The sequence below is a fragment of the Sinocyclocheilus anshuiensis genome, unplaced genomic scaffold, assembly GCF_001515605.1.
Source record: "Sinocyclocheilus anshuiensis isolate Anshui unplaced genomic scaffold, SAMN03320099.WGS_v1.1 scaffold804, whole genome shotgun sequence".
Classification (NCBI taxonomy): Eukaryota; Metazoa; Chordata; class Actinopteri; order Cypriniformes; family Cyprinidae; genus Sinocyclocheilus; species Sinocyclocheilus anshuiensis.
The window spans coordinates 214,726-240,666 of record NW_015557098.1 but is presented as its reverse complement, the minus strand read 5'-3'; the positions used below and the strand labels follow the sequence as shown (position 1 = coordinate 240,666).

At 38.4% G+C, this 25,941-nt stretch overlaps 1 protein-coding gene across 1 annotated transcript; it reads right to left on the bottom strand.

Annotated features, from left to right (window-relative positions):
• Positions 1 to 7,689: 7,689 nt before the first annotated feature.
• On the bottom strand, positions 7,690 to 25,941 carry LOC107677482 (integrator complex subunit 3-like). The gene is made up of 29 exons (XM_016472403.1): positions 25,592 to 25,941; positions 24,971 to 25,040; positions 23,547 to 23,630; positions 23,321 to 23,434; positions 22,856 to 22,940; positions 22,705 to 22,771; positions 22,438 to 22,579; positions 20,620 to 20,749; positions 20,408 to 20,505; positions 20,128 to 20,319; positions 19,944 to 20,038; positions 19,706 to 19,778; positions 19,258 to 19,349; positions 18,952 to 19,058; positions 17,646 to 17,765; positions 17,270 to 17,399; positions 17,126 to 17,180; positions 16,941 to 17,044; positions 16,601 to 16,765; positions 14,635 to 14,788; positions 14,478 to 14,546; positions 11,252 to 11,327; positions 10,579 to 10,692; positions 10,449 to 10,497; positions 10,184 to 10,351; positions 9,137 to 9,237; positions 8,938 to 9,010; positions 8,679 to 8,832; positions 7,690 to 8,577 (listed from the first exon to the last, which is right to left on the bottom strand). Exons 1-29 carry the CDS (start codon positions 25,687 to 25,689, stop codon positions 8,509 to 8,511), a joined length of 3,048 nt encoding a protein of 1,015 aa, XP_016327889.1. The 5' UTR covers positions 25,690 to 25,941; the 3' UTR covers positions 7,690 to 8,508.

Below are 25,941 nucleotides of genomic sequence, written 5' to 3'. Positions count from 1 at the left end.
GACGTAAAGAGGAAAATGTAAATAGTGCAAATCAATTGTAAACATTATTTACACTATTTACTGCCACAGTTCCAGAGTTCCTCGAGTCAGCATAGCATCTGGTGACCTGACATGAGTGCCAATCCCTACATGCCTTAGCATCTAGCTGGGCTGGCGAGCCTTGGTAGTGTTTGGCGCCTTGGCTTGTGGCAGTAATGTTGGTGTCTGCCGATATTACTTGCCTAGGGACAGTGCATTGATTCCCTCTCACAGCCGTCTGTATGACACGAGCTACATGTCATGGTCAGAGTCCCAGAATTCATCTTTTGGCCGTTCCAGAGGTTTCTATGAAAGGTTCTCCTGCCACGGCTGTCCCAGAGGTCTCTGTATCGGCTGTCACAGTTTCCGGTCTCAGCCTCTCCATCCTTCAGCATAACATCTGGTGCTGGGTGGTTCCTCAATGCCTTAGCATCTTGCGAGGCTGCCAGACCCTGGTAGCTTCTGGTTCCTTGGTTTGAGGCAGTGAAATTTGCATCTGGCAGTATTACTTGCTTATCTGGTGACCACATATGCAAATGCAATGTAAATAGTGTAGAAAATATATATTCAAAAAAATGTATAATATATAGAATAAATTATGCAAATACAAATGTATAAAAATATATTATGTATACACATACATATTATACAAATGTTGTAATATAATAAAACATATTAATAAATACATAAAAAAAAACATTTTGGCTGTACCAGTCCTACAGGCTATAGCTGTCTGTTTTTTTGTGTTTTTTTTTTTTTTACCAAAAAGGTGTCTGTTCTGTTGTCTGGTTCTCAGCCAGCGCTTTCCACTTTACTACTTATAAAACAGATCATAAACCAAGTTTTTAAAAGCTACATTATATGAATGTGCTTTTGCTTAATAACCTCAAATAAAATCATTACTTTATGACTTTCTTTAACACCTAGCACCATATAAGGGCCTTTTTTTCTTTTTTGGATTGACCATGAAAATCATGACTCAATCTCCACTGTCAAGTACTTGAAATGTAAATAGTGCAATTTTGGCTGTACCAGTCCTACAGGCGATAGCTGTTTTTTTTTTTGTTTTTTTTTTTTTTTTACCAAAAAGGTGTCTGTTCTGTTGTCTGGTTCTCAGCCAGCGCTTTCCACTTTACTACTTATAAAACAGATCATAAACCAAGTTTTTAAAAGCTACATTATATGAATGTGCTTTTGCTTAATAACCTCAAATAAAATCATTACTTTATGACTTTCTTTAACACCTAGCACCATATAAGGGCCTTTTTTTCTTTTTTGGATTGACCATGAAAATCATGACTCAATCTCCACTGTCAAGTACTTGAAATGTAAATAGTGCAAATAAATACTATAGAATTTGTGCCCAAACATAGTGAGAATCAGTATATAAGCTTTGAAATACGTACTTTCATTTATTACATCTTTTTTTTTATCATGGCATTAAGGGTGAAATATTTTTGTATTTAATATATGCCATATTTATATTCTGTGTTTATGGTTATATTCAATGTTTATATACAACATGGTGCTACTTTTGTGGTTATCATATTACTCTGCAGTCTCTCTCCTAATAACAGTAACAATAAATAAATGTAGAAACAACATAAAGATGGTATATTTTAAATATGTGTTCAATGGAATCTTTTTACTAAGTAGCTTATTAATAATGAAGACCAGTATCATTGATACCAATAATGTTACTGATGTCTCTATTAAATGCATGTCCCCCCTCAATTTTAGCCATTAATCATCGCCATTCCACATTACAGTATAACTGAAAGCCATTATTCTTCATATAGATTCATCTTTATTCAAGCTACAAAAGTTAATCAGCAAGCAGAGCAGTTGAGTGATTTCTCTTTTTGTTAAAATGTAATTAATTGATGTTATGCAAAGCTGACTTTTCATCATAATTACTGCAGTCTCCAGTGTCACATGATCCTAGAGAAATCGTTCTAATATGCTGATTTGGTGCTCATGAAACATTTGCAGCGCGATCCTCCCAGTATGGCGGATAAACAAAGAAGTTTCCCAGAACTCAGTGTGGCGTGGCGTCAGCTTCACATTCTCTATTGTAGTTTGTGGTTCATTATTAGCCTATTAGCTTAATTAAAACACAACCTTTTTCTAATGAAAACACAGCAACAATAAAGACTAACTTATATTAAATGAAGAAAATGAATGAAATGATCCGCCATCATAGCAGTAGTTTACATCCCTGAAAATTAATGTCTGCGTTTAACTTTTTTTATTATTATCAAAAACAGTTGCCAAATATTGCTGAATTGTCTCGTCATGTTCAGCTGCTGCTACATTTTAACGTTACCTCAGCTCACATTCCAAAAGAGTCGATTCCTCGACTCTGAATAGCCCTAGAGTCGGAGTCGACTCCAGCACTGGAATCGATTCTTGGTGTCGACTCTGAAATCGCTGATGTCTTCACTGATTCTCAAATCCCTATATAGTGCATGGCAGTTGAGTGCTGTATATCAGCAAAGAGTGAACGAAATTAAGCGAGGATCCGTTTGCAGTGCAGTCCGTGTGCGGTGCGTAGCCTATACGGTGCAGAAGCAGCACGGGCTCAGTGTGCAATTCTCCAAAACTGTTCACTAAGCTTACGATTAAATTTCATATTTGAAATCACCAATGAAATCTGACAACAACTGTATCATAAATGTTTGCTCAAATAGCGTTAAATAAAGCTTATTTTTCAGGCTAGCTCAGCCAGTGCACATGCGCAGTGCTAACCGCATGTCTCAGAGCGTTGAGTTTCTATAGCAACCGGGACTTCTAACGGCAGCTGCAGTGACGTGCTGACTTTACCGATTAGCGATTGGCTCTTTTGCTCAGAAGGCGGGGCTTCGTTCAATAGAGCGGCCATATTGAGTGTTGCATTTTTCCCCATTCAAAACTATACGAGCCACACGTCTTGGGTATTCTATAGTCTTTGGTGTGCTTTATTTAGTGTGCTCAGTGCTCTATGATCCGCCGCTGTTTACCACTATTATTTTGATTTCAAATTCAAACTTTGTTACTAATTTTTTCTCTCTCTCAGCATAGTGATGATCTTATCACACAGTAATACTATCTTTCATAGACATGTTCATGTGTAAGCGCAATATTATTAAATGCATATATTTATATATTAAGATGTTCAAGCAAGTGGCAAAACGTAAACACAGCCTAGTCTACTTTTCTTACGTTAAGGCAGTAGGCTATCACAATTTTAAATTAAAACTTATCATTGACAGAAACTTTTATTTTAATTTTTTTTTATTACATTACAAGTAACCCTGCTGGTCCGTACCGTAACCGTACCGCTCGTAATGCATCGAGTGAATGCTCAACATGGGAAAGGAAAAAAACACGCACTGCAAACGGAGTATGTGTGAAACAGGTGTGGAATAGTAAATTTAGTTTGTAATTATACATGCTTCTGTGACAGCTTTGTATAATTGATGTTTTGTTATGCAATGTTAGCCTATGTTTAATGCAGTCAGTAGCATATAGGCTACATTTTCCATAGGCTATTCAATCATTAAAATAAGCTTAAATCATTAAAAACGGACACATAATAAACAAGAATAAACAAATCAGTAAGTGTAGGCCTACATTCGTATGTATTTTTGTATTTAGGCCTATTGTATTTATTTTTTAATATCAATGCTGTTTAAGACTATGCGTTTAGCGCCAGCCCCTGACCATTATGTGATGAATTAATTAAAGAATATATTATTTTTTATTTAATTCTGAGAGAATATTCCACCACGGCTGTTTTTCGTGACTTTTCCCTCTGTGAAATTAAGTGTCGGCAACAGCAAACAACGGTGATAGCTCATTTAAAGGTAATGTCACTGCTAAATTGGACTAATTTGGACAGTCACGCTAAATGGAGTCGGCTCCGAAAAACCTGGAACCGAACACCCCTACCGTGCAGCTCAGCTTCTGTTAACAGTAAATCCCGCCTTTTTCGATTTGATTGGCTATTTCAAAATTTTGACATTTAATTTGAATTTAAGTTAATTTGAATGGTTGACTCATTTACTATACATTTACTATAATTAATTATTTATATTTTTATGCAATGACCACCGAATTATGTGACCTTAGTAGGCGCTGTAGTGAGGATAGGTTTAGGATTTGGATTGGGTTTAGGAGTAGGTTGGATTAGCTCAATACAGCGCCTACTATGGTCACAGAATTCGGTGCAACACCGGTGTAGTGCCGAAATTTGCACCCTGCCAGATTATGCACCCCCTAGTATTGGTAGGTTTAGGGTTAGGTGTGGGGGAGGGGTTAGGATTAGGCTGCAACTGCCAGCCATCAGGGGCGGACAGTTGCAGTTTTTGGAGAGAGAATGAGTGACTGACTGACTGTGTGTGTGTGTGTGTGTGTGTGTGTGTGTGTGTGAGAGAGAGAGTTTGTTTTTATTCTGCTATGTACAATGTTTTGGCAATATGTACGTAAGTATGTCATGCCAATAAAGCAATATGAATTGAGAGAGAGAGAGAGAGAGAGAGGAGAGAGAGAGAGAGAGCGGAATTACCTGAGTTTGCGTGGCTCTCAATGTTCCTTCACTAGTAGCGAAGCTGTAAGTTTAACTGCTTAAAAAATAACAACATTACCACCTCGCTATTAAGAAATTTCACGTCGATCCTCGGTAGTTTTATTGATAAAGTCACAGGGCAGCGCTGACAACAACAAGTGCTCTCTGTCCGATGATCATTTCCGTGCTTCTCTATCTGTGTGTGTGTGCGTGCACGCGGGAGAGAAAACGATAGAGCGTGCTTCAAAAGGTAATCAAAAAAGTTAAGTGTAATTTTATCTTATTGTTTCTCATATTTATTCAACGTCTTTGTGGTTTTGGTTCTTTAGCTGTGGTAGGCTGCAAGAGTATTTGAAATAACTGAAATAATTTGTCGCAGTGATATGGACCTGCAATGCGATCAAAACCTACCCGGAGCTGCTTTAGTTGTGCAATTAAAAAGAAAAAAGAAAAAAGGAAGTGTTTTTATTTATACTCATGGAGTTTACCGAACCCCCGGATTTAGAAAATTACAGGTAAAATCTGTAATTCCTGCACTAGTTTCAACGAAATTAAAATAATAATAACAATAAACTAATAATATTTGTTTAGAATTGGTTTTCAAAAAATGCTGATAATCCCACCCCTTGGGACAACCTGGCTGTGTTGGACAGGGATGTTCAAACTAATTGTGTTACACTTTTTTGGTGAATCAACCTAGAAATCTTTCTTGTATTTATTTATTAACAGATAAAGGAGAAAATATTTAAACAGTGAAAAAAAAAAGATGAGTGGGATTTGAGCTATCAACCAATCAAGCGTGAAACTCTAATGAGGTTCACCTGCTACTCATCAGGAACTTTTAACAAGTTAATCAGATTTCTTGTGAATAAACCCTCAGTATCCTGTGGAAAATCAGAGAAGTCAGGTTTCTGCTGCAGTTGTTTTAGTCTGTAAAGTCTGAGAAATGTTTGCTTGTGGAGCAGCCAGTCTAGAGAACATCATGACACCCAAAGGGTTCTTCAGGCAAACTCTACCACTGACCCCTGGAAGAATCCCAAAATTTACTATTCCTCCCAAGTTATCCATGTCTCCTCAGCTGTGTCGTCAGAAAGAAAACGATGACACACATATGCTGATATCTCCAGAAAGCCCAGAAGAACAGTCTCCTGGACATCGGCCTCCCACTGGCTCACCATACACTTCTGCCAAACTTTGTTTCACCCCTAAGATGAAGCTGAAACGCCTGCAGAAATCTGCCACAGAGGATCTCTCAGACCCTTCGACGTGTGCAGCCATGTCTCTGGAACATGTTGGAAAGGTCACCACACCTTATGGCTTCCGGACCTTGGCTGCCAGCCCCAGCGTCAGCCGGAGAGAGTCCTTATTCCATAAGCAGGGACGATGCACAGAAAGGAGAGTGCCGTTGGATTCTGTGGCTTCACCAACATCTTCAAATTCAACATCCAATTCCACAAGCAACAGAAACGGCTCTGCTAGAAAGCTGCAGGATGGCCCAAAAGACTGTTGCTCCCCTCGGAAATCCAAGAGAGAAGGCCTGGAGCTGCTCCTGAACAAACCATTGACTGTCTTGAGGAGTCTTACTCCCAAAAGAAAGAACCCTAAACTAAAACTTAAGCTATAGAAAGAGTTGTAACTGATATCAGCATTAGTACAGCCTGCTGCCTTGTGCTTTTTGACAAAGAAAACAAATTTTAAGTGTCAAAAATAAAAGTATTTTAATTCCAGTCTGTTCACATATTTAGTTTTTTTTTTTTTTAACTAACCATGTGTGAACTAACCAAGATACACTCTGGCAGGGTTGCCAAGTCTGTGATTAACTTGGCATGGCCTGATTTAGTGATTTATACTTTCAAAATGCTGTTGCAGGTTTTTTTTTCTCTTGAAGATTTGACATTAATATTTGTATTTGACTGAAATGCTGCAGTATTTTTCATTCTACCATCCATAAAACTTTGCTAGATGTTATTTTTTTGTGAGAGAAGCAACAGACAGTTTATCCAGTTTCACAGACAAGGCTTAAGCCTAGTCTCAGACTAAAATGCATGTCTGGGATGTTTTAACTGAAAGAAACTTGCACTGATTATCTTAAAATATGTCAGTGTTATTAATTTGTCTCAAGACACACACAGGTAATGTTTTTTTTCTAAAGTACGTTTATAAGAGATACTTGTTTTAATTGAACTGTGGCCTAATCCTGGTTTAATTTAAGCCCTGTCTGTGAAACCAGGCTTATGATTACTGCAAGAAAAAAAAAAAAAACATCCTTCAACTCCAGCAAATTTTGTTACATGTAATATTTGCATGAACATAAAAAAAATTCAACAAATGTGAGATGTTATTCCACTCTTCCAAGGCACTAGCAAGTTCATGGACACGTCTGAGGGGGCACATAGTTACACATGGTTTGCCACTGCAAAGCCGATCGGCTGTCCTTCCTGTCTCCCTGTAGCACTGTCTTAGGCTCCTTATATTTCAGACATTGCTCTGGCCACATCTGCGGTCCTCATGCCTCTCTGCAGCAGGACTATGGCATGTTAAAGAATCCTGCACATCCTTCTTCTGGTGTTTTTCAGAGTCAGTAGAAAGGTCTCTTTACTGTCATAAGTTATTGTAACTGTTACCTTTATTGCCTACAACCTGTCTTAAGGACTGTTCCACAGGTGCATGTGCAATAATTGCTTATGGTTCACTGAACAAGCATAAAATCATTGTTTAAACCCTTTCCAATAAAGATGTATAAAGCTTATTTGAATTTTTCAAAATTATCTTTAAAATACATTCTTATGAAAACGGGTTTTATTTATTTTTTTAGTTTATATAGAGATTTTAAAGTTGAATTTGTTTATAATGCATAACAGCGACTGTAAAAATATGTATTTTAGGTATGGGAGTTTTGATATTTAGGATAGGGCCATTGGGCTAGTTTTGTTACACAGACCTGGAAACCCTGCACTCATGTTAGTTGGATTGCATTGAAAAAAAAACTTCATGCTAAGCAAAGTTTTAATTCAATAAGAAACTAAAGAAATTGTTGAGGACAGCTAATACGATTGTTCTCATCCCAACAAGAACGTAAGACTTCAAACGTGACATTCTGGCAAGAAAACCAAACTTTTTCCACCCTTTTTTTTATTAATATCATTGTCCTTTAACATAGTTACAATCTGTTTTTATGAAAATAAGTCAGTAGAAAGAATTCTTTAAAAAGTCCAACAAGTCAAGTCCTCCGGTTGTACGGTCCTGCTTTCATTTCAAACATGAGATAAAAACTCTCAGACCCTCTGTAAAGTCTCGGCTCCACTCTGACGAGCCACAGCGTCCAAACAGGGCAGAGCGTCAATCTTTATTTATGATGGGCACGGGGGAAAGGTCTGTTCAGCATGAAAAGATAAAAGGCTTGAACCTGAAGACGCCTATCTGCTTTCCACTATTCCAAAACGAACCTCCAAATGCAGTAAAATCTTTAATCAGTTTAAGATCCCTGTACTTCATGTTACAGTCTGGGTTCACTACCGTTAGCGGTAATCGCTCTTTGAAGTACATTACCATGAATTTTTATGGGTGGGCCATTGGGGAACATTAAGTAACCCTCTCCTTTAAGGCAGTCTGTCTTGTTTGTATGTCTGTCAGTCTATGCCAGTCTGGATGTAGGTTCTCCAGGCTTAGCCGCCCCCACTGCGCCCGTCCTCGCACTTAACCAAACTCTCAGGCTTGAAATAGCCAAGGAGTCCAGTGGTTAGAGATTGTAGAGGCTTGTCTCCCAGGCTCCACTGCATTTGAGTCCAGAGAAAGAGTTGTGCCCCTGCAGGAGGAGTGTGTTTGGGCAGGCTGCCCGAGTGACTGGAGCAGATGATTGGCAGGTAGTCCCCAGTGACGTCACAGTCGCAGAGGGGGCGTGGTTATGCTGGGTGTGGTTGGCGTGGAGGCGAGGGTTTGTCCTCTCAGTCACTGTCAGATCCTACTCCTTTCCGTTTTCTCTTGGGAGCTTTGGGTTTGGAATCCTCTTCCTCCTGGAGAAGCGTCAACAAAGGGCATTTTAAACACAACATAATAATATGTGTGCTGGCCTGAAGGCTTTCGTTATGATGTCATATTGTGAGTGTGGATTTACCGAAGCGCTGCTGGACGCGCTCTCCTCATCATTGCAGGTTTGAGGAGCCGCACCCTTGCGGGATCGTGGAGAAGACGCTGGGGCTCTGCGTCGAGGTTTATGTTGTTTGGAGGAATCCTCATACTCCTCAGCTAATGAGAAAAGATCACTGAATCTGGCAGAAGAAAAGAAAAAATGGACAGTTAGTCAAATAAGAACTTGAAAATAGAATAAAACAAGATAAAAAAAGATAAACTGATCAAATAAAAAAATAAAACACCTCATTTTGTGGGCCTCATCGCAGCTGGCCTGAACATGCTGTAGGGCCTGCAATATTGGCGTCTGGGAAAAGACTGATACACCAACAGGAACAATTCAGAAGGCATTGTTTAAATCAATATGAACAGTGAAAAAGACAACCAGGCTGCTAAGAATTTAGTGGCGTTTCAAGGACTGTAAGAGCTTGAGATTGAACTCACAGTTGTTCTTGGTGTTGCTGAGATTGTGTCTCAAACTGTCCAGATGTTCCAGCATCTGTTCCAGGGTCAGCTGAGCCAGTTTACTGCTGGAGCTCCTCAAACTACACAAAAACACAACACAAATGTGTGTCTCTTTAAAAATTTCAACAAGTTAGAGGTTGGTAAGATTTTGTAATGTTTTTCAAAGAAGTCTCTTATGTTCTCCAAGGCTGCATTCATTTGATTAAAAAATACAGTAAAAACTGTAATATTGTGAAATATTATAGCCGTTTTAAATAACGGTTTTCAATTTGAACACATTTTAACATGCAATTTATTTCCGTGATTTCAAAGCTGAATTTTCAGCATTATTACTCCAGTCTTCAGTGTCACATGATCCTTCAGAAATCAGTATAATATGCTGATTTGCTGCTTATGAAACATTTATGATTATCAATGTTGAAAACAGTTGCGCTGCTTAATATTTTTGTGGAAACCCTGATGCATTTCAGGATTCTTTGAATAGAAAGTTTAAAAGCATTTGTTTGAAATAGAAATATGTTCCATTTAATGCATCCCTACTGAATGAAATTAATTTCTTTAAAAACAAAAACAAATAGTGATTCGTTATTTCGATTCAGTAGATGCAAAATGTTTAGGGCAAATAAAGATTTACTTAAAATAGTATTTTCCACATAATTATTCCTAGCATGAACACACAAAAGCATGTTTAATAATTTATTTGAAGGATATTTAATAATAGATTTGTGAAATAAATCAAACTCCAGCAACATTTGCTACAGAGGTTTAAATAAGAGTTGCTGTTAAATATTTTTGTCTTAGTGCCATCATACTTGCAAGTCATGACAACAAATGGGCAGAAAACTGGCCCACTGGCAAGATCTTCAAAATATTGGTTAATTTTACAGTATAAATATTTAAACTATTTGATGTTTCTCCAGTGCTATAGACCCTGGGTTCAATCCACTTGAGCTTGAGTGTCCCGAGCCCAGGGTCTTAAACACTCAGCACCCACCTTTCAGTTCAGAGGGCTGAATATGTCATTACCTCTGTCGTTTACGGGGCATGTTGTTGTTCTTGATGAGCAGTGCTTTGATGTGTTCTCCCAGCAGGTCGTCATGTTTCACCGCCCAGTGCCGCAGGATGCTGGTGGTGAACTGGTCCTCTTGGTTGTAAGGTCGGCTCAGCACCATCTTCACCATCTCCTCACTCGGCCTTCAGCACAACACAGCAAAAAAAAAGAAAAAAAAGAAAAAGATGACTGTGTCCCACAAAAGACAAGATAAATAACCATTTGAGTGAAAAGACTTACTTTTCTCTTCGTAACTGCAGCAGCAGGCAGGACAGAGCTTCAGGATGTTCTGTGAGTAAAGGGAGAAAAGGATTATAGGTGGAGTGAGTATGTGTAGAGTGACAGCGTGTCTATGGAGAGAGACGCTCACCCTTGTATTTGAGGTGCTGTAAAATGGGGATGATGGTCTCCAGAGGGATACTGTGCGCCAGGAAAAGCTGCCAAGTGCTGTACTGCTCAAACGTCTCCCAGTCCAGAGACTGAACTAAAACACACAGATGCACAGAACAAAATGAGCTTTACAAAGCAATGGAAGAATGTCTGGCACATTCACACAGATAAAAGCACTAGATTAAATCTGTTGTGTGATGCCACATTTGTCAGGGTGAAAAACTAATTTATAATTAAATGGGTTTAAATGTGTTCAGTGATCATCATATTCTAGCTACACAGACAAAACAAGCTAAACATGTAATAGTTTATTGCATTTGATTTTCTAATGCATAAAAAAAGACCTCACATTAGTTATTCACACTGGCAACAAATTATATACATAAAGTGAGCAAAGAACACTGAAGTGGTCCATGACTTAAGTATAGCGCAAGTTATGCACTTCATTTTTTATTCATATCCACATTTCACTTTAATCGTGACACCCGTAACAGATTTAATTACGCAAGGGCATTTTTTGCACCCTTATCTTGAGTTTGGGGGGCATTTTTGCCTCAAGCCCCCATTGATTTTTCAAACTTGGTGCTTGGATTGTTTGGTTTAACTATACAATTTGAACAGCCATCAGAGCCTGAAAACCGCCGTAAACTTACTGAGGATGTGGAGTACTGAGTCTTTACGGAACATCACCAGATTACCCATCATCACGTGACACATCAGCTCCTGAAGCTGTGAGGTGAAAACAAGAGTAAGAGGTTAAAAGAGATTTGGAAAAAAGAAAAAAAAAAATCTAAATTTAATCAGTGTTAAAGGAAAATTCAGCCAAAAATAGGATTTCTTTTCATCATCTACTCACCCTCATGTCACACCCTACCTGCTTGTCAGGGCGAGAACCAATGAGGTTTGTTCTCGTGCGTCAAGTAAGTGCTATATATGAAATCTGATCATCTTTACGAACTAAATAATTCATCTTTATGAACTTTCTGAGGCATCAAAATTTTGGTATAATAGACTTTCTATGAAGAGACAGAAATCACCCAGGTTTCATTAAAAATATCTTCATTTGTTTTTCAAAGGTGAATCAAAGTATTATGGGTTTGGAATGACACAAAGGTGAGTAAGTGAACTTTCTATTTAAAAGTCTATATTTGAAACCTGCGCTGAATCAATGACAGCCACGATCATGTTGAGGAGCTCTCCACTACACAGGGTCTCATCTGGGAACTGTACAACACAGACACAGGAAAAAGTCAAGCAAGGCTGTGAAAGCCTCTGTTGCAGGCACATGGTGTTCGAGCATGACGTGTGTTACCTCTGAATAGATGGAGGGGGTTAGGTAACACAGGAGCCTCACATCATCCTCCTGACAGGCCTTCATGTCCATCATCAAGCAGGTGTGCAGGTCGCCCAGAGCCGTGGCCTGAGCAAAGGACTCGTACAGGCTCATCTTCCCCGCTGCTGCTTTGCTACAAAGATGCACAAAACAGTCTACTATGAAACACTGACCCCCGGTTTCACAGACAAGGCTTAAGCTAGTCCCAGATTAAAATGCATGTTTGAGCTGTCTCAAATGAAAATATCTTGCTCTGATATATCTTAAAATATGTCAGTGTCATTGTTCTGTCAAGATGCACACCTGTAATGTTTTCTTCTAAGGCATTTTTGTAAAAGTTGCTTAAATATCTTAATTTAACTAAGGTCTAGTCCTGGCTTAAGCTAAGCCCCGTTTGTGAAACCGGGCCTGAGAGTTCAGAGTAGGGCTGCACAATTAATCAAAAGAAAAAAGGGCCTTGTATCATGGCTTAAAGCGTTTATCAAATTGCACAGGGCATGATTTAATTAAATATATGCTCTGTACTAGAGGTCTTCACGGGTCTACTTGGATCCAAAAACCCGAGGTCCGAGCAGGTTTGGGTCCAAAACTTTGACGAGTGCCTCAGACACGGCTCTGGCTTGGTATTAGTGGCCTTGGGTCTCGGGTAACTTAAAATAAATGTGCTTTTTCCAAATGGACACAACTATTGGGATGCACATTTGTGTTCGTGTTAAGTGCATTTTTGAGAAACGCATGTAGAAAAGAAACAAACGTTTGTAACCTCACACACAGAAACCCATCTTATAGATATGAGATTCATCAGAGAAAGCCACTCACTTCATTAAGCTGCGTGTTCATGCAGGGCTTTTCTTTTTGTGTGCAGAAGCCCTTCGCCGGAGACAGCGTTGCAGACAACACTAGAGAATCCATGATTTATTAGGCTATCGATTTAATTTTTATCAAGCTAATCACATTTATTTCCCGATCCACTGGTCACAACTGAAAGGCGAACTCAGAAATAACTTGTATTCATCAGGCAGGCAATCATTTTAATTTTTAAATTTCTAATTCTATTCTTTATAAAAAAATAACACTTGCTTCTCTAATCTTTTTGCATTCTATCTATTTGTTTTATTTTTATTTATTACACAATTATAATTCTGACTTTTTCTGACTAACAATAGCAAAAAAGGCCTCTAACACTAGCTTGCTCTATTATTTTTCTATTCTATGTTTTCTTTTTATTTATTATATGATTAAAAAAAACCTTGCTACGTGTACTGCATTAGGCTAACTGAGACTTGTTATAGCACTTGCATATCATTGCTCTTTTGTTGATTTTGATTGCTTCTATTGTCCTCATTTGTAAGTCGCTTTTAATAAAAGCGTCTGCTAAATGTCTAAATTTAAATGTAATTTACAGTAATAATAAATAAGTAAATAAATAAATGAAAGCATGGAGCAGCGGCCAAATTTGTCAGCAGGACACCGGGAATTTTCTTTACTGACTGCCGTTTACGTTCGGGTCCAGTTGGGTTCGAAAATACATGCCGTCGGGTCGGGTCAGGGTCAGGTTTTTCCTTTTAAATAATTAATTTATGCACGTCACGTGCGGGTAAGAAGTGATTTGGGTCGGGTACAGATTTTAGGACCAGAAAACTACTCTGTATGTGCCTTTATGAGTGTAATTAACTCTCCATTCCAGCAGGTGGCAGTAGTCTGTCATTCAACAAGGGGAACCAGAATAGCTAGGACTGCTGATAAACAATGAGAAGAGCCTTCTATGTTTGCCCTCTTGAGTTTGTTGTTTGCTTGTTTTCTTCACTTCCGTACTGCTTCGCTACGCTGAACATCAGCTTGGTGTGTCATGGTCTTACCAAAACAGAAACCAACCGACTGGCAATATATCTTGTTGCTCATCACTTGTCACTTGGATGTTATTATTTGGACTTTTTGACCCTACCTAGCTTTGAGGTAGTAGAGCAGATGATAACCGATTTTCGGCTGTTTCTGGTAAAGCTCGGCGAGCAGATCTAGCAGGACAGAGAAGCCGCTGTTGTCCTCCTGCATCTGACAACTGAGTCTTTACGGAACATCACCAGGTTACCCGTCATCACGTGACACAGCAGCTCCTGAAGCTGTGAGGTTAAAACAAGAGTAAGAGGTTAAAAGAGATTTGGAAAAAAGAAAAAAAAAAATCTAAATTTAATCAGTGTTAAAGGAAAATTCAGCCAAAAATAGGATTTCTTTTCATCATCTACTCACCCTCATGTCACACCCTACCTGCTTGTCAGGGCGAGAACCAATGAGGTTTGTTCTCGTGCGTCAAGTAAGTGCTATATATGAAATCTGATCATCTTTACGAACTAAATAATTCATCTTTATGAACTTTCTGAGGCATCAAAATTTTGGTATAATAGACTTTCTATGAAGAGACAGAAATCACCCAGGTTTCATTAAAAATATCTTCATTTGTTTTTCAAAGGTGAATCAAAGTATTATGGGTTTGGAATGACACAAAGGTGAGTAAGTGAACTTTCTATTTAAAAGTCTATATTTGAAACCTGCGCTGAATCAATGACAGCCACGATCATGTTGAGGAGCTCTCCACTACACAGGGTCTCATCTGGGAACTGTACAACACAGACACAGGAAAAAGTCAAGCAAGGCTGTGAAAGCCTCTGTTGCAGGCACATGGTGTTCGAGCATGACGTGTGTTACCTCTGAATAGATGGAGGGGGTTAGGTAACACAGGAGCCTCACATCATCCTCCTGACAGGCCTTCATGTCCATCATCAAGCAGGTGTGCAGGTCGCCCAGAGCCGTGGCCTGAGCAAAGGACTCGTACAGGCTCATCTTCCCCGCTGCTGCTTTGCTACAAAGATGCACAAAACAGTCTACTATGAAACACTGACCCCCGGTTTCACAGACAAGGCTTAAGCTAGTCCCAGATTAAAATGCATGTTTGAGCTGTCTCAAATGAAAATATCTTGCTCTGATATATCTTAAAATATGTCAGTGTCATTGTTCTGTCAAGATGCACACCTGTAATGTTTTCTTCTAAGGCATTTTTGTAAAAGTTGCTTAAATATCTTAATTTAACTAAGGTCTAGTCCTGGCTTAAGCTAAGCCCCGTTTGTGAAACCGGGCCTGAGAGTTCAGAGTAGGGCTGCACAATTAATCAAAAGAAAAAAGGGCCTTGTATCATGGCTTAAAGCGTTTATCAAATTGCACAGGGCATGATTTAATTAAATATATGCTCTGTACTAGAGGTCTTCACGGGTCTACTTGGATCCAAAAACCCGAGGTCCGAGCAGGTTTGGGTCCAAAACTTTGACGAGTGCCTCAGACACGGCTCTGGCTTGGTATTAGTGGCCTTGGGTCTCGGGTAACTTAAAATAAATGTGCTTTTTCCAAATGGACACAACTATTGGGATGCACATTTGTGTTCGTGTTAAGTGCATTTTTGAGAAACGCATGTAGAAAAGAAACAAACGTTTGTAACCTCACACACAGAAACCCATCTTATAGATATGAGATTCATCAGAGAAAGCCACTCACTTCATTAAGCTGCGTGTTCATGCAGGGCTTTTCTTTTTGTGTGCAGAAGCCCTTCGCCGGAGACAGCGTTGCAGACAACACTAGAGAATCCATGATTTATTAGGCTATCGATTTAATTTTTATCAAGCTAATCACATTTATTTCCCGATCCACTGGTCACAACTGAAAGGCGAACTCAGAAATAACTTGTATTCATCAGGCAGGCAATCATTTTAATTTTTAAATTTCTAATTCTATTCTTTATAAAAAAATAACACTTGCTTCTCTAATCTTTTTGCATTCTATCTATTTGTTTTATTTTTATTTATTACACAATTATAATTCTGACTTTTTCTGACTAACAATAGCAAAAAAGGCCTCTAACACTAGCTTGCTCTATTATTTTTCTATTCTATGTTTTCTTTTTATTTATTATATGATTAAAAAAAACCTTGCTACGTGTACTGCATTAGGCTAACTGAGACTTGTTATAGCACTTGCATATCATTGCTCTTTTGTTGATTTTGATTGCTTCTATTGTCCTCATTTGTAAGTCGCTTTTAATAAAAGCGTCTGCTAAATGTCTAAATTTAAATGTAATTTACAGTAATAATAAATAAGTAAATAAATAAATGAAAGCATGGAGCAGCGGCCAAATTTGTCAGCAGGACACCGGGAATTTTCTTTACTGACTGCCGTTTACGTTCGGGTCCAGTTGGGTTCGAAAATACATGCCGTCGGGTCGGGTCAGGGTCAGGTTTTTCCTTTTAAATAATTAATTTATGCACGTCACGTGCGGGTAAGAAGTGATTTGGGTCGGGTACAGATTTTAGGACCAGAAAACTACTCTGTATGTGCCTTTATGAGTGTAATTAACTCTCCATTCCAGCAGGTGGCAGTAGTCTGTCATTCAACAAGGGGAACCAGAATAGCTAGGACTGCTGATAAACAATGAGAAGAGCCTTCTATGTTTGCCCTCTTGAGTTTGTTGTTTGCTTGTTTTCTTCACTTCCGTACTGCTTCGCTACGCTGAACATCAGCTTGGTGTGTCATGGTCTTACCAAAACAGAAACCAACCGACTGGCAATATATCTTGTTGCTCATCACTTGTCACTTGGATGTTATTATTTGGACTTTTTGACCCTACCTAGCTTTGAGGTAGTAGAGCAGATGATAACCGATTTTCGGCTGTTTCTGGTAAAGCTCGGCGAGCAGATCTAGCAGGACAGAGAAGCCGCTGTTGTCCTCCTGCATCTGACACAAGTTCCTGAAGATCAGACACACCGGCTTACACACGGACTCCTCCAGTGACCTGCACACACACACACAGCATCCCATTAGCCTCTCCAATAAGAAAATTGAACAGTAGTGACAGGAAAATATGGAGGGCAATCAGGACACAATGCAGGCTGGAACCAAAGACACATATCTAGAGCTAACCACTAAATAATGTGCAAACAGACTTTAAGAAAGAGAGGGAAACATACTCTTCTGTGATCTCCTCAGGCAACACATCTCCTCTGAAGTGACTCTTAAAGAGTTCAGCCAGACAGGAAGCTAGAGTGGACATCTGCTCAGAGTCGAAATCCTCCTGAAACAGGACAAATAAAAAAAGTGTGTGTATCATTAGTCGTATTTAAAGCTCAGATCGAAATTTTCACCCTGAACTCACCTCTAAAATAAGATCCACAATTTCCTGCATGACCTCACAATGTGTTTCTGTGTCACTGAGAGAGAAAGAACTGCACAAATTGAGAATCATGCAATTGAGATCTTATTATAACTGTAATACATGTTATTATAATATGTGTCTCACCTTCCTTTCTGCAGCTGCAGAACCCTCTCTTTAAGTGCCTCGTCCAATTGGTCGACAAAAGGTGTGATGTCAGCAGGCTCGTCGATGTAGGTTTCCTTTAGCTGATGGAACCTGAACTCTCGTTTTTTACCTTGGGAAAAACAAGAGTTCATATATCATGACAGCACTGATATGAACTGAAAATACAAAAGTGGGTCATGGGCATCATTCTGAGCCAGAGCCACTGATCTAGATTCGGTCATGGTTGAATACTAAAGCAGAGAACATGCGCTTCATCCCAACTGAAATAGTGCCGTGAAGCCGAGCCTCTTATTCCTAATTGGTTGATCTGAAGGCCTGAGCTAAAGTGTATCCGTCATTACCGCAAGCATCTTACCCTTGTTGTTCAATTCTTCCTCATCATCACTGAAGGTAGCATCTGTGTTGTCATAGCAACCATCCTCCTTATCAAGCACATGATTGTCCATCTCCAAGGGAACCGATTCCTCCATTTTTACTACAAAAAGATTAAAACATGCCATAACTCAAGCAGAATTTCATTCCACTGACTTATGAGATTGTGGTTTGTAATGTTATAATCCTAGCTGTATCTTAATTGTAATATTTCTATTACAAACTACACAGGCTTCCTTCTTAATTTTAATTTAAGAACCAGAATTCCTTCAGTCTAAAAACAAAAACAAAAAACAACAACAACAACAAAAAACAAACAAAAGTGTGATTTCTCAACCTGGAAAAGTTATGGAAATTAATAAAATATTATTGTCAATGACATTTTTATAATGAATATAAATATTACTAGTCATGTCAAGCTCTAAAATAATTTATCGCCAAAAAATTGCAGTTAGAGTATTAAAATAAATAAATAAATAAATAAAAATAAATCAATCCCTGTAATCACAAATGACTAGATAAGTTGTAAATTCATTGGTAATATAAAAGTGTACACCCCAAAAGACCAACTTCTGGAATTACAGAAATTAATTACTTGAATTATTTTATTTAATTGTATTAATTAAATATTAATATAATATTAATAGACATACATAACAAATAATATTTAATTATTAAAATGTCATTTTTTTATTTTATTTTAATTTGTTTAATTTAGTTTAATTTTAATTTTCTCTAACTAAAACAGTTTGAAACTGAGCAGCTTTGTCATTACAGCAAAGTACCAGAAATATCTCGGAGGGCCTTCAAATAAAGACCTTGACAAAGAGTCAGAAATGTTGAGGACCACTGCACACACTCATATTTCTACTCAAGTATTTACTTCACTGATGAGATGGGGAAATTAGATAACAGTAGTAAGACTCAAAACAAAAGACTCTCTGTTATTGAGCAGTATATGCATTTGCATGCATGGTAAATTAATTTTTAAAATGAATTTGATCACGTTTTATATAAAGGTGACAACTTTTTTTTTTTTTAAAGTGTGGCGTGACGTTTTGACATCACATTCATTGTCATTTATCCAGAACCACTCAAAAAAGTCTCAAATCCCTCTTCCCAGCAAAAGAGGTTTATCAAGATTTATGCAAGTTTAGTGCATCCCAAATCATAGTATGCTGAAAAAAAAAAGAATGCCCGTTTTGCATAATATTTCTGGTGGACTAAATTGGTTTGGAGCTTTTGTTTTTGACATGACTGGCAATGAATCAGTGATGAGGAGCTCTGACCTTCAGTGGGCGGTGAGGGGGAATTGCAGAACTCTGGGAAGCGTTCTCTCAGCATAGACCGCAGCTCACGGTCCAGTTTAGGGTTGTCAAACAGAGGTGCTAGGTTACTGAAAGAGCAAGAGACATAGTCAGGATCATTAACAGAAAGCATCCCTAAACCAGCAGAGACACAGTGGTGGAATTCTTGATGAAGTGTCTGTTATGAGCACATGTTAATGAGTATGTGTGTGTGTGTGTGTGTGTGTGTGTGTGTGTGTGTGTGTTTGTGTGTGTGTGTGTGTGTGTGTGTGTGTGTGTTAAACTCACGCCAGAACTCTCTTCTCCATGATGAAGTTGAGAGAGTTGAACACGCCCTGCCGAACTTGACCCTCAAGAGGAGGGAAGAAGTTTGGGATGATCTGAAGTGGAATAAAATACAGGTTAACCCAAGATTTAAAAGACTGACATTCACAACACACAGAACTTCCTGTGATATTATTGGTTATTATCATTAGTTGCATCAGCAAAAACGTGTATTATTATTTTTTTTTAGTAACACTTTACAATAAGCTTCCATTTGTTAACTACATTAGTGAACATGAGCTAACAAATGAAAAATACTTCTAAAGCATTTATTAATTTTAGTTAATGTTAATTTCAACATTTACTAATACATTATTAAAATCTAAATCTGTTAATATTATTAAGATAATAAGAACTGATATAATAATGATATAATAGATATAATAATAAGAACTGAAAAAGAGTTTCTCACCCGACACATAAAGTCCAGTAGTGTGGCTGTTATAGCAGGATGTGGCTTCATGGAGTGATAGAGAGAGAGAGAGAGAGAGAGAGAGAGAGAGAGAGAGCGTGAGACAGAAAGAGAGAGAGACAGATATCAAAAGAAAATAAAAGCAGAGCATCAGTGACTGGGTTAAAGCAAAGCATGTGGTTCGTACATGTCTGTTTAAGAAGTCAAATCTAAATGACTCAATAATGGCTTCCTGCCTCACTTACCGATGTTCATGATGCTGTCTTTCTCTGGGTTGAAGAACAGCCAGTCATAGAACAAGGCCAGTTTGGCATTAGATGCAGCAACATTAGACTGCAGAGAGACGGAGTTAAACCTTTAGCGTTGATATGGAATCCAAAATGATATCCAGAAAAATCGGAATGTTTTTAGTACTTGCTTACCGTGCAGGTAGTCAGGAGCCATCCAATGATCGCCCAGCGCGGCAGAATGTCAGAACTCAGCACTTCATTGGATGGATGAACCACACCGCATATGTAACGAATGAGGTCACAGCGCAGCGATTGGCTTTCAGCTGTGGACAGATACTGCCGCTGAAACCAGTCCTGATAGCGCTTCTGCTGGCCGAACCGAACCTGCAGCCAGGAAGAGCAAGTGTTTGACTTTCAAGTCATGAACGTATTGAGGTTTCAGTGTTAGGTGTCAGTGTTTGTGAGCATTTACCCGTGAGGTCATGAACAGCAGCTTGGTCTCCATGTCAGGGGTGAGTCGACAGGCCAGAAACTTGCGTGAGGTTCTAGAGGTGAGGAGCTGCAATATACCTGCAGCAGGAAGGGACAAGACACACCAGTTTAATATCACACACACAGATTTTACTGTGCATACTATTTATGTCCAAAACTGATGCATTACTGTAGAAATTCCCTCCCACACACCTGTGAACTGTGGGCTAAGGGTCTGAGGATTGTGCAGCAGGTCTCTCCACAGCAAATCCATCTCAGGAATACGAGCCACATTCTGTAAGAGTCTGACCAGATCCCTCCCCATGATAAAACACTCCATGAACTGTTAAAACACAAACACACAGCAATTTAAAAACATGAAACGCCAGTGAATGGCAACAAAAGATGAAACCACAACAACAGCAATAACATCTGTAATGTGTAATGTGCAATGTGCACGTGAAATAAAATACTCACTGAGAAAAAAATAATGTTTTATACATTAGAATTTGAGTGGATGGAAAATAAATACTGTTCTTTTGAACTTTCTATTAGTCAAAGAACCTAACCTAGTAAAAATGTATCATGATTTCACTGAAGACTGAATGATGCTGAAAATTCAGCTTTGAATCACAGGAATAAACTGCATTTTAAATATATTAAAATAGAAAGCAGTTATTTTACATTGTAATATTTCACAAAATTGCTGTTTTTACTGTATTTTTGAAAAATAAATACAGCCTCATTGGGCATTTCAAAAAAAAAATCTTACTGACCCTAAACTTTGGAACAGCAGTGTATATTATAGATATAAATATTTTATTTGTTTACCCGCATATCATGTAACCATTATTTGATTATCAAAACCAGTTAGTTGAAGCCCCAGTGCACTAAAAGACCAGGAACATTTACCTAAGGTACGTACAGTCAATTTCATGGTGTCTATAAATCTGCTGAATAATTGATGGCAGTCTAATTGAAATCACAGCTGGTTCAAGCCCAAGTCAACTGCTGACCCAGATACAGACATCACAATCCTGCTTTAGTGCCCTTGAGCGAGACACTTCACCTCTGCAGGCTCCAGGGGGAGCGCCCTTGAAATTAGTCTATGGCGAGTCACTCTGAATAAAAAAGTATTTAGCTTTCTTTTCATTTCTGGCCTATTTTGCTTTTGATTCAGATAAGGGAATTAAGATATGCTGTGAAACAGATTCAAAGTTTTGCATCATGGCTCAATGTGTAATGTGGGATAACCACATCCCATCTACACAATCAGTCAAAAATCAAGCTTAATATATTAAATAATTGTACGGAAAATATTGCATGGAAGTTTTTCAGGCTTTTATGGCTCATACAGTATGATATAGTGAAAATAGGTAGTAATCATAATCGAGGAGGGGAAAAAAACACCTCAAGCTATTTGATGCAATCTTTATAACGGTTTAAGAGACTTACATAAAATCACATAAATATCAGTTGTCACTCTACATCTCCCAATAATACATCTTAGTAAGGAGATATTTAATGCTTAGTTTTATGATCAAAGCTGTGTAGCTTTTATTGTGGTTGTCAAAACATCAAATGCAATGCAATACAACGACTGAGAGATAACAAATAAACATTCCTCAAAAGCCTGTTGAATCAAATTTGATTTTTGAGTCGAGTATGTGTTCATCTAACAAAATAAAAGTTATCCTTACATTTACTTCACAAAAACTAGTAAAGATTTCACAGCAGAAAGACATGTGAACCACGACCTGAAAGGGGCCATTTTTACCTTAAAAAAAAAAAGGCCTTTTAATTTCCTAAAAAAGAATGAACTATCAATCAGACGGCATGTAGTAGATTGTGTACAACAGGTTTTTCAGTAAAGTTTTGAATTTAGAGGCCTTAGAAATTTGCTTATCAAATACAACCAAGTAGGTTTATAGGGTTGAATGATTAACAGAGACAAACAAAACGTCCTCAAAAATACTTTAGCCGTGTACTTCATGTAACTCTTAAAAGATCTGAAGTCTTTCCAGTACTCACCCTCTCTCTGAGCAGACCGATGCAGAAGTCCACCTCTCTCTGTCTGAGGGGCAATAGGTTTGGCATCCCATGGTCCACTATGAGCCTCAGGTACGTGTACACAGACATGGCCACTAACATCCCACTTTTCAGCACCCACTCCCTGTCCATCACACAAACACATTCATGCAACTGACAATAAACTCACGCTGGTCTATTAGCATGGACGTAGTTACCGCTCACAGTGCAACGATCACGCTGCATGCTGTTTGACTCAAAACTTCTCACCTCTGTTCCACTAACATCTCCAACACGCTCTCTGCCAACCACAGGTTTTTGTTGGATATGTCTCCCCCTGCAGATTGACACAAGTTAGACACAGGATGTAGGGATATGCTGTAAATAACATAGCATGATTTGCATTAGTGCTTGAACGTACCAGCGATCTGTTTCATGAGCGTCATGAGAACTCCATCTGCTCCAATGACTCCGCTCTTCACCAGCTCTCTGACCAACCACACCAGCTGCCCACACAGAAGATGAGACCTCATCAGTGCTTTTATTGTTAACTAAAACTAAAACTAGTAAAATTGGTCAATGTCAACTGAAATAAAAAAACAAAACAAAAAAACAAAATATAAATATCAGACGAGAAACTTAAACTTAGAAAACTTACATGAAAATGTTGCTTTGGAAACTAAATTATATATAATTAAGTTTAAATTGAAAATAAAATAAATTAAAGGTAAATTTTTACAAATGATTTAATATAATTTTTTTTTTAAAAACTAATAAAAGAGACAAAAGGACACAACAAAATGACCAAATAAATAATTCTAAAATACCACTCATCAATAGCTCCTTTAATCCCAAACAGTGTAAATGACATCAGATGGGAGCCCACCTGTGTACGGCACACCTCCTGCAGCTTAAGAAACTTCTCCATAAGGATCTGGTTGATTTTCATGAGCACCACGTTCATGCCGTCCCGATTCACCAACGTCAGGTCTCTGTAGCACTGCAGGACACAACACTATGTTAATGGTGGGATTCCGGGAGAACAGTGTGAGTAGAAGAGCTTTCTGTGACATGCATGTGAATCAGATCTCGTGTATGAAGCATCAGCGTACCCTCTGTGCTTGTGGGGGCTCTGTGAGCAGAAGCATGAAGAGACCCAGACACACCTCCTCATGCTGCTGTGGACCCTTACACACCTGAACACACACACACACCATCTCCATTAAACAGCATCATCATCATTCGAAATAAAGCATGTTTCTTTAAAGTGTTCTCAAATTGTTTTGGAATTTTATTTTCGTCCTTTTAGCCACTTTTATTGATCTCAAATTTCAAGTCAGTCATGAATGAAATGTTGAAGAGAAGAAAGCAGAGTCGGAACAGGAAATTACAAGTTGCAGGAAAATTTCGATCCCATGTATCTCACGTGAGCAACACGGCTCAATATGCATTAACCAGCAGACCTTGGCTAAACGTCATGCTGTTCTTCTTTCTGATAAAAAAATGTTTCTTGAGCAACAAATCAGCACATTATAATGATTTATGAAGGATCATGTGACTCTGAAGACTGGAGTAATGATGCTAAAAATTCTGCTTTGCATCACTGGAATAAATAACATTTTAAAATATATTCAAATAGAAAACAGTTATTTTAAATTGCAATAATATATCATAATATTACAGTTTTACTGTATTATTGATCGAATGACTGCAGTCTTTGGTGAGCATAAGAGACTTCTTTCAAGAACATTACACAATCTTACTGACTCCAAACTTATAAACAGTAGTTCAGCAACAGATCTTCTAGCAGAAGGATAAAGCTTAATCCATTTGCTTTAATAACTTTTAATGAAAATTTCCATCCTTCATATTATGTAGTAACTGTTTTATAAAATAGTTTAGATAGCCACAGCTGAAGTAATAGCAGAGAATTTACAGTATGTGCCAAAACAAAACCCTTCTGCCACAACTGTATTCTCAATACAGCGAAGTATATTACTGCTTAAATTTGCATTTCTTAAAAGTATAAAAGGCATTCGCTGGAACTCCACATTATAAATAACAAAGGAAATAAAACCCAATTTCTGATTCATATGAATTACATGTGTAGGATAACAGGGGTCCCACACTTTTTGAACAGTGAAATTTTCTTCATTTACAGCTGACTGATAACTGGTGGGGGAAAAAAATAACTTAATTTTTTTTTTCATTTATAGAGATTAGTGGAGCAGATGTCTATTTCTATGTCAAGTGCTAAATTTAAATGACCATATTTACTATACAAATGTCACCAATCATGGTCAACAGATATCTTAAAGTTATGTAGACATGGTGTTGTTTACACGAGCACTCAAAAAGAACACCATACAGGTGAGTAAACAACTAGAAAAAAGTCAATTCATTTTAGCCTTTTCCTAAATTCTATTATTTTTCCAGGCTTGAAAATCACAACTTTAAAATGCCATTCTATGTCCAGGTTTTTATGCTGTGTGAATCCTGATGTGTTATTATAAGTGGGTGCAACTGATAAACTCACATGAGCAGTGAGAGCATCATTGGCTTCTCGCTCTGACAGTCCATTGGTTATAGATGTAGTGATGCTCGTCCTCATAAATCAAAAAAGCGCACACACACACACACACACACACACACACACACACACACAAACTGGTGAGTACATTACAGAGCAATATGAATGCATGCACGAATGCCATGCCAAAAACTCCAAAAACAAAATAACACTGCAGATCCCATTAAGTTCATGCATAAATAGTCTAATCTCAATTAAAGGCATGACTGCATACATTTTGAATACCTTCCCCAGCAGATGGAGAGTCACTGACACCATCAGCTGTCATTAGTACATGTATGACATGATAACATCGTTGTATGTTCAGCACACATCATGTTTACACCGTTGCCACAACTCCTTCATTTATATTTGAATCAACAAATAAGACTAGATATAATAAAGTCTATATATATATATATATATATATATATATGACAAATAATAACAAAAGACTACAAAAGCCATCCCTGCAACTTCTCCATTCTGCTTGCCCTTTTGTTATTGTACTTAGTTTTCACCATGTTTTCTTCTCTAATGTGTGCTGTGAAGGACGCACTGACACGTATGTTGACGGCCGATGGGAACGAGTCGAGCCCTACCTCCTCCAGCTCATCTTTGGCGTCCAGGCTGGTGGACACCAGAAGGCGACCCTGCGCTTTACCCTTAGCCGGCGAGGGCTCCATCTCCTCCCGCCTCGCTGCGCCCACACACACGGGACCTGACGGGGGTTTAGGGCGCTGTTTGAAACCCTTCTCTCACTGTTTCCGTGGGTCTGAGGGGCGTATGAACTAGTTAACCCTCTCTCCGCCCAGTCCTAGGCGCCTACAGTGTGTTTACGACTCTTAACTCGCCACCTTCGCGCGACCACTACAGTGCTTCCACAGTGTCCGACTGTAACAATTCAACTTCCGCAGGGCATGGTGGCTTAGCGGAAG